The sequence below is a fragment of the Nicotiana tomentosiformis genome, chromosome 8 (assembly GCF_000390325.3).
Source record: "Nicotiana tomentosiformis chromosome 8, ASM39032v3, whole genome shotgun sequence".
In the NCBI taxonomy this organism is placed as follows: domain Eukaryota; kingdom Viridiplantae; phylum Streptophyta; class Magnoliopsida; order Solanales; family Solanaceae; genus Nicotiana; species Nicotiana tomentosiformis.
In genome coordinates, this window is record NC_090819.1 from 113,526,138 (window position 1) to 113,543,592 (window position 17,455).

Genomic DNA, 17,455 nt, shown 5'->3' on the forward strand with positions numbered 1-17,455 from the left:
ATGTGACACTTGAGCATCAAGAGTTGACTTTATTCATCAAGGAAGCTCGCTCTTTTATGTAGGTCATTGTGGATCTGAAACTCCTCCTCGTCCACTCTCCGTTTGCCTATGTCACTTAAGAATATTGGCAGTTGGACCCCCGAGATGAAATCTGACTCAAAAAAGAGTAATCTAAACATAAGGCAATAAAAGGCACAAAAGCTTACAAAGTGCGGACCGCAGAATTCCATCTGCGGCTGCAAACAATGAAGGAAATCCTAGCAGACCTTCTAGCAAACTGCGGACCGCATAGGAATTGTGCGGCGGCAAAAGAAGAACTTGAGATAACTTTAGAAGGTGTGCAAATTTTCAAAGTCTAAGGCCCTCAGAATTGCGGACGGCACAAGAATTATGCGGCCGCAAAAGTAAAGATGTGGACCGCAGAAGACCAGGTTGCGGCCGCAGTATTAAATCTGCGGACCGCAGAATTATTGCTTCGCGGTCGCAGTTCAGAATTGTGCAGCCGCAGAATCCCAACTTTTGCAAGATGAAAAATTCTGCAGACCGCACATGGGATTGTGCGGCCGCAGAACTTCCCAAAGAGCATTATTGTCCAAAATTTCCAGCCTTGTATAAATAGATGAGTTTCACAAAATTAGGTCAACTTTTGACATCAGCAAGTCTTGTAGCCGTTTTTCTTTGCCTCTTTTGGAAGTTTTCTATATTTTAGAGTATTTTACTATAGATTTTATCATTGTAACTTTACAATGCCAGTTTAATTAGTATTTCTTCTTCTATTTCTTCAATTTCAAGCATGAGTAGCTAGATTTTTGCTAGGGTTGTGACCCAACCCTAGTGTGTTAACCTTATGAGTAATTAAATTAGTGTTTGCTTATGATTGGGTATTTGTTATTTAGCCTAGTTCATGCTTTAATTTGTGGAATTAATAGTTGCAAACATTAGTTCATGCCTATTTGACTTAGTCTCTACTTGAGAAAGGGAGACTTAGTCTAGTAAAACTTGGCTAACAAGAAAGTGGGTCAATCGAGAGATTGATTAACCCAATTAAAGGGTTCAATCTAGAGATAGTAATAACTTGACTTGAGCTTTTATTAAACATTTTGTGTGATACCCATTTGGACTTGAGAAAGCCAAATTAGGCAAAAACACTCTCTGATGGAGAGGTATTTGAGAGTTGATAGCTATAATACACCCTGATCAGCAAAACAAGCATTAAGATTTTTATCCCATCAGGCGAACACTTAGGTGATGGTCATAACCCTAGGCTTTTTACAAACTTGAAAAATAACAAAAATAATTATCCTAATTTTATTTCTTTACTTTGCAATCTTTAGTTTTAAAATAGAAATAGCAACAAAACCATTTGTGGAAGTGCAAATTAAGATAGTTCAAATTCACGCATTAGAATATATACTCCTAACTCCCATCTAGCTCCCTGTGAATTCGATCCCGACTGTTCGTTGGGTTACTATAATTGCAATCGACCATTTCATACCTTGTTTTGAGGTGTGCATTGTGCGCGATAGTCAATGGTCACATGTGAGTTGGCGTCGATTGGGTCCGCAACCGGAACTCCATTGGGATCGATAGGGGGCACCTCATTACTGGGTACCATATTGTTATTCTCGCCATGGTGACCGGACTCAACATCGACGTCTAGAGGGGCAGTTTGGGAGTTCGACATTTTAAACTTTGACCTGAAATTAAAGACACTTGAAAGAATAAGTATAAAATACGGTGTGTTATAGAAAATTGTATCAAATTTCCAATATTATCCTTTGCCCCACGGTGGTCGCCAAACTGTTTACCCTATAAAACGGATAACAATTAAATTTGTAAGTGGTTTTAAGGATACGTGAATTTATTCAATACAAACGGTAAGATTGCTAGAATAAACAGATAAGAGATGTATTAAATTATCAAACCACTTGAAAATAAATTGGGGAGGGGGGGTGATTCTGGACTCGAGGGCAGCCTCAATCAGGTATACGTCTTCGATCCCGGGCTTATAATAATAAAACACTGATCAACAAACGTAAGAGCTTTGAATAATAGAAAAATAATAATATATTGCTTTAGTATGCGTCTCACAATATCCTTAATGAATAATTAGACCCCCATTTATATAGTAGGGGAGTCCTACTTTAGGTATAATTCCATAAAAGGTAAAAAAATCTTCCGTTTAACTAATCACCGAATTTTCGCCGATACGTGCCGAGATCCACGCCGCGATACCCGCCGGTCACGGATATCATGGCATACTGTTAATCATGATCTGTCGCCCGATAATGCTCTCTGAAATCTTTTAAGATTTGGACCGATACCGGGGTCACCGTCCCGACATTCTCGGGGGCGGGCGTCGTGCCCCGGACCTTTCTCGATGACTCCCTTACCTCGATTCCAGCTCCTTGTCATCACATTCCTTACTCGATTTATTTTATCGAAAATCGGACCATCTCATGAGTCCAGTTTCATATATATATATATATATATATATATATATATATATATATATATAGAGAGAGAGAGAGAGAGAGAGAGAGAGAGAGAGATACTCGTTGGTTTAGAGATAGAATATGAGATAAGAGTGTAATGCAAGTACATGGACAAAGATATGCAAAAAAGATGCTCTTAAATTAGAACAATAGTAATGTTATCTATACGTGACTTATAGGTAATAAATTCGTAATCATTAATATTTATATTAGAATAAATCAAGGTATTGCCATTCCCCATACCCTATCTGAACATTATATATTTTATACATTGAGCTGTCCTATTATTCACGGCAGATAGGAAAATTGGAGGGTAAGTGTAGTGAAGGCATTTTAAAAAATTAAGCTATCAAAGAGAAAGTACAGAATGTTAGAAAGGGAAGAGAGGTCATAATAAATATGCTAACAAGGACGGTAGGACTGTGCTGTCACTCCCTCTTTATTTGTAGACTACAGCTTGTCACTTTTTCCTACTTGAAACGGTTGGTGCTGTCACCTTTCGCACAGTAAACAATTTTAATTTATATGTAGTGGTTATAAAAAGTACTAATACAGAGAAAAAATGGTCATAACCATGACATTATATTTGTATGCCAAATTTTTTTTGAAACTTGTGATTTTAAATAAATTATAATATTTGCGTGTCAATAAAAACTTCACATTAAAGAAATATAGCAATATATTAATCTTTTTAAAACGGAAGGCGTAATTGAAATTGAAATGAAATTTTGTATTAGATTGTTAAGTTTTCTCTTCAGATTTTTTTTTGCAATGTAGTAATTCTCCAAAACCCATTAATAATTGGCCATTATAATTAAAAAAAATTAAAAAGTAATAACGCGAGTCCTACAGTCGTCTTATTAAGGAGAGGGAAAATGATACTGTACAGTCGCTTTTAAAATAATATATATATATATATATATATATATATATATATATATATATATATATATTCTGTATGTTATATATAAATTTTATACACTTTTCGACTACCGAATATAAATAGTTTTTGATACCGGCTAAAAGTGATAATACCCAATAAGGAGAAGCAGTAACAACCGGATGACTTGTGCGGATGAACCCTTTTATCCACCAAAATTTAATTTTTAAGCTACCTTATTGCTTTTATGTTTTCATTTTTTTAAAATTGTGATCTGTATGGAGTATTTCATCGAGAACTTACTACCTTTACTAGCACAGATTTCAGATAATTTCACATTTCAGAATTTATACAGATGAAAATAATTACCAATTCTTTTTTCATTTTTTTACGTATATATATGAATTTATTATAGTTGATTTCATTTGACCAAAAAAAAAATGTGTTATTCTTCTCTACCTAATATAGCCGGCTACCTATAATTTATAAATTAAATGCTAAGTTAGCCTTAGATAATTGATGATATAGGATTGTTGACTCATTTTCTAATTAATTCACTTCGAACATAGATTTTAAACTCTGCATAGCATTATTGCTAACCGATATCAGACAACTCGAATTCTAGGAAAAAATCGTCAACGGATGCAAATGGGACTTTTATAGTCGACTAATCAGAGGCGGACCTATCCTTTGGGTAGGGCATCGTCCTCCAGTAACTTTAGAATATATATATATATAATTAGCACCCTAAGATTTAAATATTTAGGCAACTATATTAGTTGATTTAGCGGGCATAACTTAACGTTTAATGTGTTTCAAATTTTTATTGGACAGTGGTGCTTCTGTCACTTTTAAATACTGGATCCGACTCTACAACTGACGTCACCGCAAAGAAAGTGGACAAGAATCGCCACGAAAGACTTATTTTTTTTTTATTTTTTATTTTGTAACACCCCCTTTGAGTCGTTTTTCCTATGACGAATAGAGGATTCGTCACGTAAAGTCGCCACTGTGAACCTAGCCTTTTTTTATGAGTTCTCAAGTTAGAATCTAATTAGAAAGCTAGAGGAGTGCATAATGAAACCTTTTTAAGTTGGGCGGTGCATAATTTGTTAAATACCGAATTACCATATTGAAATCAAAAATTTTGGTATTTGATATTCGATATGGTATTTGGTTTAAGTTTTAAAAATAATTGGTATTAGGTATGATATTTGGTATGTTAAAATGAAATACCGATATCGTACCGAAATATATAATATGTTATACAATACACATATTATTAGTTATAACATAAATATAAAAAATTTAAAATTTTACTTTCCTTTATTTTCTAAGTTCATCAATTAACTCTAAGTAGGTAACAAAATATTTTTAATGATCAAATTTATTCCTTTATGTACAAACTTCTCTCTCTGGGTTGATATTTGCTAGTTTTGGACAAAACTTTTGTCAACAAATATTTTTAATTTTGTACTTTTGAGTACTTTATTAAGAATATTACAGTTTATGACTCTATGCATTAGTTAGTATTCAAACCGAATAAATCGAAATTACTGAATCGAATAAACCGAAACCGAAAGAAGAAAAACTGAATCATACCGAATTTAATTAGATACGGTATTAATATAACATTTTAAGAAATCAAATACCGAACCAAAATATCTAAATATAATACCGTACTGACCGATGAACCCCATTTTTTAGCGTGAAAATCAATGTTCTGTCTAAATATAGCCAAATAAGGCTGATAACAAGGACAAAAGTGGGACGGTGCTAATGATAAGACTTCTACTGCTACATTTCATTGTTTTATTTTATTAAACTAAAATAACGATTCAGTCGACAATGATGTCTTTTTTTGAACGGTAAATACTTAAAGTCAATGCAACTTTTATTTGCTAGTAGTATATTATAGTCCTTGAAAATGGGTGGTGTAGTTAGTAGTGCTTGCATTTGCCGTTGCAGTTTCCGTTGGGCAGGCCAAGGGGCATTCAAATTAATAATACTCTCTCCAAAATAAGTGTCCATTTACATAATCAATAAAGAATTAATTTTTTTTTTAAATTTATACTTATTTGTATATTTCAATGTGACGCGATAACAATTAATTAATGTTACTTTAGTAAATATATCTTTTTTTCTCTAGGAATTCGTATTTCCTTAATGAGTGTATCAAATATAAAATGATTACTTATTGTGGACCCGGGGAATACAATTTTTTGCACTCAATCTAACTAATTTAAGATTGTATTTGTTTGTACACCGACAATCAATTTTCGTTCTGAAATAAATGTATTTTAGTTAATGAATGTCATTTATTATATATGTATTGATTTGACGTAAAAGAGTGAATACAATTTTCTTCCGTTTGTAGGCTAATGTTTATCACATCAGAATGAAGGGGATAGGGTAGAATATTAATTCTACATTAATGATCAACTTTATCATCTTGCATATGCCAGATAAAGATTATTTTTCATTATTTTATGCCATTTCTGGTGCATCAAATACAAGTTAAAAGAAATCGAACTTATAAAATTACCATATCCTATCCTATTCGACAAGTACTAAGAAAACTTTATTCCCTTTGGTTTCAAGACCTAAACAATAAAGATCAAGCTGAAGGAGCTCATTTTGGTGGGTCAAGATTAATGTTAATAGTGGGTGAGAAATTTGAAAACAAGTCAATCAGATGTTTGAAAATGAAAGTATATCTTTCTCAATCATTGAATAACTCCGACCATGTTGTGACAATCTTGTCAATCTAGGCCAATACTGTATGTTTTTCTGGCAAACATATTATACTTAATTAATAAAACATCTAGTTCTGCTGGTGGACCAAGCAATGTCAACCTTTTTTCCCCTAGTGTTTGGCTCTCATCACTGTGGCATATTCCCAGAATTTGCTAGAAACTATAGTTACTCCAAAAGGAAAATGTTTGGCGTTGTACATGTCAAACTAGTTTTTTGACTGTTACTATGGTTTTTCGACAAAATGAATTACAAGGGCAATGTTATGAGGTAGAATCTTCTCTAGAAAAAGCTATATTTGATTTAGAAGCATTGATTTAGGCTAAGATATGATTATGGACATTTTTTTAGCCAACTTTCTTTTGGTAGACATGATATCAGGTAGTCACTATTAAGGACTGCTATTTAATAATTAGTCAATACGTCTTAGATTTTAATTTTTCGGGACAAAAATATCCTGAATTATTCTGAAGTTAAATTTTTTAGTTAAAATTTCATGCAAAATAAGTACTGACTAATTTTTATATAACATCCCTAAAAATGACTATATGGGCACTTGCCCCCTTCTTTGCACTAGGCCTTTTCCCAATCGTGTTGAGTGAGAACATGTTCCTCGTAGGCCTTATAGTCAAAAAATTACATGTTTTGACGATTTTATTATCTCACAATTTTCGAGGAGTGAGAAAGACCTAATTGAACAACAGCGCCCGATAAGATCATTGGGCTTCAAACTCGTGCATTACAGTTTGAGTTGTAGCATTTGACTACGGAAATCAGGGACAAATCCAGCGTTATAATACTTGATTCATTTATTTTTTGCGCGAAACATAAATTTATATATAAAAATTATCAAAAATAAATAGTATATATGAATTTATAACTTTAACAATATAATAAATTCAATACTAAATTTTCTCAAATATCGCACCAAAGAGAACACATCATATGGTGCATGGTTAATGTTTCATACTCTCGTTCCATCACTAAAGATTGTTGTAAGCTTCAATTGTCAGTTTGTATTCGGTCAATTATTGGAAACTTTTCTGTTAACAAGTACGAATATAGCCCCACATTCTTTCATACATCCCCAAAATGACCCAATCCATTATTCTCAAAAGCAATTGACAGAGCACACTCAACAGCTCAAATGTCCAAAATTGGGCTAGAAAAAGGGAGAAGCCAATATTTACAAAAGCCCGGTTTTGGTCTTTAAATTAAGACCAGACAAGTGGCTTATTCTCTGCCATTTATTTAGAACTGAGATGGACCTGTGGGACCCAGAACAAAGTAAAATGATTGCCACATCAGCTCCGACAACGAGAGCCGTTGATTTGTGGTGGGACGGTTGAGATCCCTTGTCTTGAAAGCTCGTGGAGAACACTATCAGTAGAGGGAGGTTTTAGGCCCAAAGGAAGAGGCAACCACGGTTTGGTTATTGCCTCTTTCACTACTTTATCAATCACCTCTTCTGCCTGCACCACAACCAACGACCAAAATTTTATTTTACCAAAAGAAAAACTTACTCACAATCTTGAAAATGATTAATATTCATACATCGAAGCCTAAAATTTTTACACTTTTACACTATCAAGTTACTAGGTAACCTAAAATAGTTATAGAAAAGGAGTGTAAGGGTGGGTTCTTAACGAAGAAAAGAGAGCTAGCAAGCCGGTTACTGATAAAAATGGACCTTAGGCCTAACCGAGCCTCAAAAGCTAGCATGGTAAGGATTGTCCAAAACAACCAAGACCATACAAAGAGACTACAATCACTCCATGAACCAACGTGAGAGACACTAATTAGTTACAACTAATTAAACGTGCCGGTTAAATAATATGAAATTCTTTTCTATGTAATTTAGATCCATTTTGAAGATGATAGGGAAAGTTTTAACCCAATACCTCCTCATTACACACATTTGTAGTTTAAGCACACTATTATCAAATGCATTCTAAGGCCAAGCTAAAAATCAATTACGTAAGTGATTCTCCTTTATACTTCCAAAAGGGAAAATGAGACCAAAGTATGAAAATCTCCTAGTACAAGTATCCATAAAGAACTCCTTTGGTCGAAAATAGGATCTAAAATATATGAAGATATCCATAACAATCCCTGTTGAGACAAACTTACCGGATGAAGATCAAATGACTTCTCTAGCATGCTATATCTGTTCTGCATTCCGTTAGGCTGGTAAACTTCACCATTCTGCATAATATAACTCATGTGCCATTAGGAACTTAATCCAAGAAGTGCAAACATAAAATAGCTCAAGAACATCAAAATAGCTCAAGAACATCACTGAACTGTACGAAAGAATCTAACGGAGGTGGTATTGCAAATGTTTTCACCTGAGGATATGGCGGATATGATCCAAATGATGGTGGCATGACAGGGGAGCCCCATGTATCAGCATGCAGCTGCATTATCACAAGACATGAGGTTTTTCAGCTTGGTATTCTTTGAACTCAAAATTGTGTGAAACAAGCAGATCGAATAAACCATAGTTTCAACTGAACCCAGTGTTTTTGACACGGAGCATAAATATATACTCTAAAAATCACTTAAATTTCAACAAATATTAAATTCTGAATCCATCTCAAACTACAATGAGTTCAACGATAACAACCTTAAAAGTTGAACTCATTATGTTTAAATCCTAGAGTTGTCTCGCGATATAGGCATGCCAAGCTAGAAGGAAGTAATTCAGCTGAGAACAAAAATGTTTACCCCCGGATGAGGCTTCCAGTGCCAAGAATCTGCAGGCTGCCATGCCGGATAGTAAGGTGAACCCCACACTTGTAAACCATTCGGATAACTTGCCGGTGGTACCCAAGCAGGATATAATTGACCAGCCGCGGGGATATGATTAGAATGATACGGTGGGACGGTCATGATAGGTCTATGAAGAGGATAATAGCTCCTTTGTACTGAATCTCTTGGTTGTGGATGAGGCCATCTCCTTTCGACTTCCTTTGGCAAAATTTGCCTCCGATGCATTCTGTATTTCTGCTTGGAAAGTAAAAGACACTATTATTTTTAAGCGAATGATATGTCCATATCCAACTATATTTAGCTCAAACGCTCAATTATATCCCCTCATAGGAAATGGAAAAATCATACCAATTTATCTAACTTGAGGTGCCAACAGACTTAAAATCGCCAAGATTATTCCCAGATGTTGATCATTTTCATTAAAACACATTTCAGCCAAATTGCTTCTGACCGTGCTAAACATAGAAAAAGGTTAGGTTCTGGTCCTTTATTTTTTTACTGCATTAGGAGGTCAGGTTTCAAATCTTCCCTTTCCACAGCAGGCAAAGGCTTGTTTAGCATACTTTTGTTTTTATTTGTAAATAACTCAAAAGAGAAGGTCAATTAAAATGTGAAAGAGCAGAACTCACAAACCTGGAGATGACTAGCTATGTTATGTCTCGTTAAACCCTCAACTTTCATCAGCTCTAGTATTCGAGAAGGAATGGCTTGATCAATACCAAGTTGCTCTACTGCTTGAACAAACTTCTTGTGTAGTTCAGGTGACCAATCTACCTGAATCAGAAAGAGATACCAAACTTATTCCCCTGAATCAACTGATTCAAACCCCCGCATATGCAGGATAATTTGACCACTGCTCAGTGAACTATATTAGAGGTTGAAATCCCCAAGACAAATCTAGCTAGAGTATATACTGATTGCTATGTTTCATGCACTGTTTGAGGAGTTAAAACTTCAAGATAACAAAATGAGCTCCGTATTCATCTTACAGGTGCTATAAGCAGAATGCTGAAAGCTACACTAGAATTGATAAATCATAGACAAAATTTAAAGAGGATGTTCTATGATATCCATGAATGCAAGAGGAGGAAGATATATGCCACGCCACATCTAATATATCAATATCTCATCCCTTTTTCCTTTAAAGAAGAGAAAATAACAAAAGACCACATGATTGATTAACTAGAGAAGCAATCATGAAGCTTGTTTTCAGGCCTTCAAACATAAGAGTTCATGCGGAACTTATGCAACTAGGAAAAAATCAAACTTAGGTCAGAAAACAGCATTCTTGGACCATAATATTCAGAACTTTGAACACATAATTACCGTCATTACTTTTCTATGAGAAACATGCACCATTTCTTCCATCTTACCTTCATTTTCTTCTTATTGCTTCTAGTCCCACCTGAACTATGGCGACCAGATGCTTTAATAGGTTCAGCAGAATGACTGCTGCTATTGTCACAGCAGTCGTTACTTGGTGAAGAGGTAGCAATATCAGCCTCCATCTTTTGATGAGGAGATGAACCATTCTCCTCTTTCAAAATTGTTTGTCCTTGTTGCTCAGGTGGACTTGTTTGGACAGTAGCCTCAGCAACTGTATTGTTAAAAATAGTTTCGACGGATTTAGTGTCCCCATCATGCTCCCCACTACCTTGTTCAGTTGAGAAGATAGTATGATCTTGGCAATCACCATCATCAACTGACCTCACTCCTTGTTTCAATTGTGGGGTTGACGGAGCAGGGTATTTATCACAGCCTGATGAGTGTTCATTATTGTTCTCTGGTATGGAGGTAAAAGGTTCTGTTTCGTTTGAACTTTTGTCATCTGCTGCACTCTTTACTGGTTGTAGCTGTGGCATGGAGACGAGAGATTCTTTTATTGGTTTAAGCGATTCGGGCACATCTTTTTCTCCAGCATTGAATGCCTGCTGCAACCAATAAGATCAGGATGTCCTCTCCACATAAAAAGTGTAATAGTTTGAAAGAATCACAAGGTGACCCAGTAAAGTCTTCGCAACAAACCTTGCGAACTACATGTTGCCAGATATTTTTGAGTTTATCATCCAATAATGGTTTCTGAAGAAACTCGACTGCACCAAGCTGCAATACATCTACACAATCAACTTTTTTTACATAATTACTGAAAACAAAGTGCTTCATTTTTTTCTTAAAAAGTGCTTCAAATGAAAGCTTGAGCCCCAAATCTCACCGCTATACACTTCATCATTGTGCTAAGGGAATGGATATTTGATGTCACTGCAAGAAGTAAGCAAAATGGATTATTAGATATGTTTTAGCTTTTAGAATCTTTAGAGACAAGTACAGTTATCCTTTTTATGTTTCTACTAGAGAAGACTTCCCATTCTATACTGACCCCATAAATGCTCTAAACAATTAACAATGACAGACCAAAAGGAATAAATGAAAACTAAGATCTACCAAAAGAAGCATGGAATCATTCTCAGAAAAAACTTAGAATGCATAAATAGGTTATTTTCTTTGTGTTACAAGTCAAAATTTAAGATTATAGCACTTGCAACTCTACCAATACCATCATATCTGCAGAAACCAAGTCTAATTGCAATACAACACTCATTTTCGATAAGTATAACACTCACTTATTGTTGGCAGATCTTTGGCACTCTCAAGAAATCGGAGAACTCCATCACTATTGCCTGCAGTTACCTGTGTCAAATGATAGACAAATTCATCGACAATTAGTATAACATTCTGACCTATGTTCAATTTTTATTAATCAACTATTGTCAATCGAATATCAATAGGGATGCCTACTGTTTTAGTTGGTATATAATAGCCTAAATTCCCAATTATAGCATTTACATGTTAAAATGGAATTGTTATTTGAGAATAGTAAAGATCTGCTGCTTTACACCATATAAATATTACTTCAACGAGCTAGCTCAACTGTATTATTAGAACTTAAACGAGAGAAAGTTTCAAGAGAGGAGCAAAAATGAAACTATAGTACCTCCACAATGGCAACATGAAAGTACTCAGTTTTGGTTGAGATTGCAGACAAAGCTTCATTCTCATTGCAGAATGAGTAAACTGCAAAAAAAATGAAATTTCAGGAAGATTTACGAATAGATACAAATCCATGACCTCTTCAAAAGCAGAAGATATAGCAAAAGAAGCAGTGAAAAATAACACAAAAATTTTGGGACAAATAACAAGCTAAGGACTTGAGAGCAAAATATCATCCTAGCCATACAAAAAGTTGAAGCCTCAGCTATAACTCTCAATAGTTAAAGAAAGAAGAATGAAAAACATTATTAATAAAAATTTACACCAGTAATTCAGAGTATTCTGCAGTGAATTACTCAATGTTTGCTAATGTGAAGCAACTAACTGCCCCAAATTTTGGAACAGCACAAAAATAGATTAGACTTGCAAGAACCATAGAAAGAAAGTTTAAATGCAGTATGCATCATTTCAGGAAAAGGTAAAATAAAAAGCATGAATCACTTAAATGCTCTTCATCTTAAAATAAAAAAGATGGAACAGAACACTCTATTTTCCCTCAGTAACAAATGCAAAGGTATTTCCATATAAAACCTAAAACTAGAAGGCACAATTAACATGGAAAACAGAATGCAAGTAATTGACCAAAAAATTATGTTACTAAAAAGGGATGAACAAGAAAGGGTAAACACCGGGTGCGAGTAAGTATTTTTCGAAGACTTTGCTACAACTAACCTATGTAATCCATTTTCTCAAGCCTTGATCTCATCACTGAAGCAGAATTGCAGTCTTCATCAATAAGTAGGACTTTAAGCCCCTTTGGAAAATCTTTCCAACCCAATAATTGATCATCCTCAGTACAAATCATTTCTAAAATGGCATCTTTTTCAGTCAACCAAATTAGAGCTTCCAAAACAATCTGCACACACCCCAAAATGAATTCTCCTCAGATTTAAAATCTCTTTAGTTAGCCATAAGTTTCAGCTAAATTGTTCAAAAGTGGTAAAATAAACAACAATATTTAGAAACCACTCTTAAACCTCTCAGCTAGTTTAATTCATAATGATAATATATAAGTCTCAGAAAAAAGAGAAAAAAATATACTATTAAAGATCAATAATCCCCCCTTCTCCTACCCACCTTTTCAAGATCTAATCTTTAACATCATTTAACCAAAAACCAAAGAGGCAATTAAAAAGACTATGCTTTTAGCTTTAGGCATAGGGTATAGCAAACATGAAGCAACAAAAATTTAGAAAACGCCACGTGAGAGATCTTCAATATATTAACATAAAAAGACAAAAGTAAATAAAAACCATGTGAATACAGAAACATCACAATTCCAAGAACACCATAGAGTTTTAAACTGACGAAGAAAAAGAAGAAAAACAAAAAAAGAAAGGAAAAACCTTAGACAAATGGATAAACGTGGAGAAAACGCACAAGCAAATTCTTTAACTTATTCTCCTTGATGCATGAACGTGTAAATAATTCTACCCATATAATGCATGTAAAAAAGCAAGCAAATTCAATTATACATAAGTAGTAAGTAGGTAGTATTATTATATACCCAATATCTCTTGGGAAATGAAGAAGACTAGCTCATTAGTTCTTTTTCTTTTTTTAAACTTCTTATTAGAGTCATTTCTTGATTGTATCTACCTGGGTAGAAATAAACAAGCGGGGCTGGGTGGGGAGGGGGGGGGGTTAGAGACAGAGGGACTGAGAGAGAGAGAGAAAGAATTGAAGAAGAGAGAGAAGAGTGGCGCGGGGTTGAAGTGCACTTTCTGGAGTTGGCTGTGTATTTGTTATCTGCTGCTGCGGACCACAGAATAAGCATTTAGTTACTTTGCTTTTCGTTTGTCAAATACAAATTACTCCTTTTTTTATTTTTTTATAACATATTGGATATCAACTTGTTCAACTAATTCATATTCGTACTTTATCAGTAATTTTTTTTTTAATTTTAAAATTCAATTGTCTTTGTTCGAGTGCATCAAGGCTAGCCAGCAGGATGATACCCATTTACTTGTTCTTAAGGATAGGATGTTCCGACATGATGCTAAGAAGGTGACTATTAGTGATGATAGTGTATTACGACTTTAGGGTCGGATTTGTGTGCCTAGTCGCAATACAAGGGACTAGTCGCGAGTCCTTTAGATAAGTTTAGATAAGGTATTTAAACTTGTTGGTATGATTGGACGAGGTCCCGTGGGGCTCGGATGTATTTCATAGTGATTTCAGATCATTTCCTCATGGTTTGGAGTTGCTGGTTTTCTGATGTGAGGTTGTGTTTCGGGATCGCGTAGAAGGGGAGCTAGCAGGAGTGCCTACACTTTTACATTGTTTACGGTGAAGTTACTCCTAATTCATTTTCATTAAACTCACGCTTAAAACAATTGTGACGCTAATATTTCATGTTTGTTATGAATAGAATTGTACTTAGAGTAAATTCAGTTCCAAGAAATTATATCTTCTATCAAGACATTTACCGAAAAAGTTCTATAGTGGGGTCTGCAGCTCAAATAAAAACCATGAAACAAATAACTGGTAAATTAAAATTAGAACCGCCATGACAATCTCACTCGAATTATGGGAACCTACACAAATTAGTACAGTATACCGAGGTCGCCCCGACCAGAACCACACGTGCAAGTTTCCTTGCATGTGGCTCTAATTTTACTCTTAGCAACTCCTATGTTCGAAGCAAGATGTTGTCTAATTAGACCACTTCCCGGAATTTATTCTCCGGGGAACTCCATTTAAATTATTCTGGTGGATTCTTATCTATCTTGTAGTGAGTTTGTTACTTTGTGACTAAATTATTTTTTTCCTGTACCCCATAAATAGAGGGCTTTACCCCATTGTAATATTCATATGAAAATCAATAGAATTTCCTCTCTCGCAATATACTTCTTTTCTTTATTGTTTTATTTCAATGTTCTTAATATTCCACCCATTCTCTCAAGAAAAAATTATTTTCTACAGTTCAATGACTATTTATCTCTTGTATTCTTTTCATACCTAAACACAAAAAGAAACACTGTACATTTTGAAATTTCAAACATCTAAAACAGAGATGAGAGCATGATTGCATTTGCATGTTCTTGTGGAAAAGCTCTACACAAATTGTGCCTATCTTTAGCATTTCATGCGTCTCATTTTATTTGAAATTATTATTATTTGGAGATCCAAATATCTGCTTTTACCTTTTCAAATTATTTTTTCATTTAATGTTATACTCCACGAGTTACAGCACTTCTATATAATTTCTAAATATAGTAATTTCATTTAAAAAATTATAATTAATATTTGAATTTATACTGAAAATTACACATTTTGACCCTCATATGTTGAGATGGAAAAAGTTGTTGGTTGTATTTTAATGGGACGGGACTTCTGACATAAATCAGCATACTTGAAACTTGCAATCAAAAAAGAGTCGAGACCGCTAACATACGTTATAAATTTCTCTAATACGTACGTGTTTTTATGGACAAGATATATAGAGTATAAAGATATTAGAATTAGCTAGGGAAGGTTTTTAAAAATCCATAACCGAATAGGAAAATTAAACATACAATTTTCTTACCCTTCAATTCTATATATTTTTCTTAATTCTAACTCTTCTTTAATCTACTCTTATCGGCATAAAATTAAGGGTCATATCATAAAGTAAAATTTCATATTTCCTAGCTAGCAAGGTCTTATACTTATTGACAGTGTTATTCAAAGATTCTACTTTCTTAGTTTAGAAACAAATTATCCCAAATTATGGTTCTGTTACTAGAATATTTTGTCATACGTCACAATGTTTTGGCAAGCTTGACATATAATGTCATAGGTAGCTCATTCCAAATTTTTAATAACCTGGAGTGACGTACAACTTTTTTGCAATATTTTATGCTTCAAATGTCACGTTTTTTTGCGAAAAATTCTTCAACACTTTGCGTTTGGACATAAGAATTGTAAAATTTCAAAATAGGGGAAAAAAATTAAGTGAAAATGATATTTGAAATTTAGAATTGTGTTTGGACATGAATATAATTTTGAGTTGTTTATGAAGTTTTGTGAGTGATTTGAGTGAAAATTTTGAAAAAACAGTTTTTTGGAGTTTTTTAAATTTTCGAAAATTTTCAAAATGCATCTTCAAGTGAATATTGAAAATTTTATAAACAAACGCTGATTTAAAAAACAAAGTAAAAAATTTCTTATGTCCAAACGGGCTCCTAGTTTTTTTCTTTCAAAGAAAGTGAGCTCATTATTTGCTAATCAGTCTCCTTTTCCCCCAAATATTCACTTTGTATAATAAGTACCTTAAAATCTAACAAAAGATTCAACTTTTTCTCTACGCTTTCTGTCAATAATAATGCAATGCAATCAACTTATACCACTTACTATCAAATCAAACTTTTCCACTTATTCTCATTGCTTTTATTATTTACCGAGCTCACTAGTTATAACGACATAAAAAAAATTAAAAAAAACATTTGGGAAAGGTAAAGGAGAAAAGGAACCTTGGTTGAATTTTTTTCTAAAAGATGAATAGAATATTTGGCGCTTTCAAAAAGATGAATGGATTTTTTCCTTTATATAGATTCCCACCCTTTTTTAGAGCTCATGATAATGTTATTTAGCTAGCGTTTGGATATAGTATTGGTTGAAACTTGAAAATATGAGTTTTTGAAGATGAGATGAAAAAAAGTTTTTGAAAGTTAAAATTGTGTTTGGACATGTGAAAAGAATTCGAGTAACTTCGAAAACTACTCTAGAACTATTTTTGGAATTTGCAGATTTTATTTTCAAAATCTGCCAAGAAATATTTAAAATTTATAAACAAACATATATTTGAAAACAAAATTTAAAAAAAGTCCCAAATTGTTAGATCAAATGAAAGCTTAATATCCGAAACGTGTCACTATTTTTAGATTCTTGATCTGAAGGTGGAAACCTTTTCGAAGGTATTGTTGGAACAAAATATTTTTTCCTTTTAGTTTCACGTATAAACTCACAAAATTCAATCAACGTTAACTCTATCCAACCGGGCTTTTATTTAGCGAAAACTTCATATACAATTTTTTTTTCAGAATACTTGTTTTCCAGAAATTAGAAAGATACGGTTTTAGTACCTCCAAGATATTATTTCCAATTTATCTATTAATTTCTTTTTGAAATATACCAAATTAACTCTTAAAATATAGTAGATCTTAGGTAATCCAAACGACTACACAACTAACTACAACTTTTCCTTGCATAATTAAAGTACAGGATCTCGTTTCCCCTTTTACTATTCACGGACCAACATGCAAGGGCAGATCTACGTATTCTTATGAGTTTGACCGAACCCAATAGCTTTGATTCAAATTTTATATTTATTTAAAAATTTTATTGATATACAAACTATTAATTAATTTAAATCTCAGTAGCTTAAATGAACTGCAATCTCAAATTCATAAGTTTTAAATTCTGGGTTCACCAACATATCCTCCAAAATTTATAATTTTAATATTCACATAGTACAAGTAGAGGTTGTTATGACTATGTGTATAACTAGCAATAACAACAACAA

At 33.6% G+C, this 17,455-nt stretch overlaps 1 protein-coding gene across 5 annotated transcripts; it reads right to left on the reverse strand.

The window, feature by feature from the left end:
• Window positions 1–6,975: 6,975 nt before the first annotated feature.
• Window positions 6,976–13,657, reverse strand: LOC104091745 (two-component response regulator-like APRR2). Of its 5 annotated transcripts, none has more exons than XM_033654957.2 (12): window positions 13,549–13,657; window positions 12,622–12,805; window positions 11,894–11,973; window positions 11,523–11,589; window positions 11,114–11,160; window positions 10,927–11,004; window positions 10,275–10,832; window positions 9,535–9,675; window positions 8,857–9,135; window positions 8,478–8,546; window positions 8,260–8,334; window positions 6,976–7,601 (listed from the first exon to the last, which is right to left on the reverse strand). In XM_033654957.2, the coding sequence occupies exons 2-12, from the start codon at window positions 12,752–12,754 to the stop codon at window positions 7,434–7,436; spliced, it is 1,695 nt and encodes a 564-aa protein (XP_033510848.1). In that variant the 5' UTR covers window positions 12,755–12,805; window positions 13,549–13,657; the 3' UTR covers window positions 6,976–7,433. The 5 variants fall into 5 exon arrangements, with proteins under 5 accessions (XP_033510848.1, XP_018624838.1, XP_018624835.1 ...); XM_018769322.3 differs by having other exon boundaries at window positions 10,275–10,829; window positions 13,457–13,656; XM_018769319.3 differs by having other exon boundaries at window positions 13,457–13,601.
• Window positions 13,658–17,455: the final 3,798 nt, after the last annotated feature.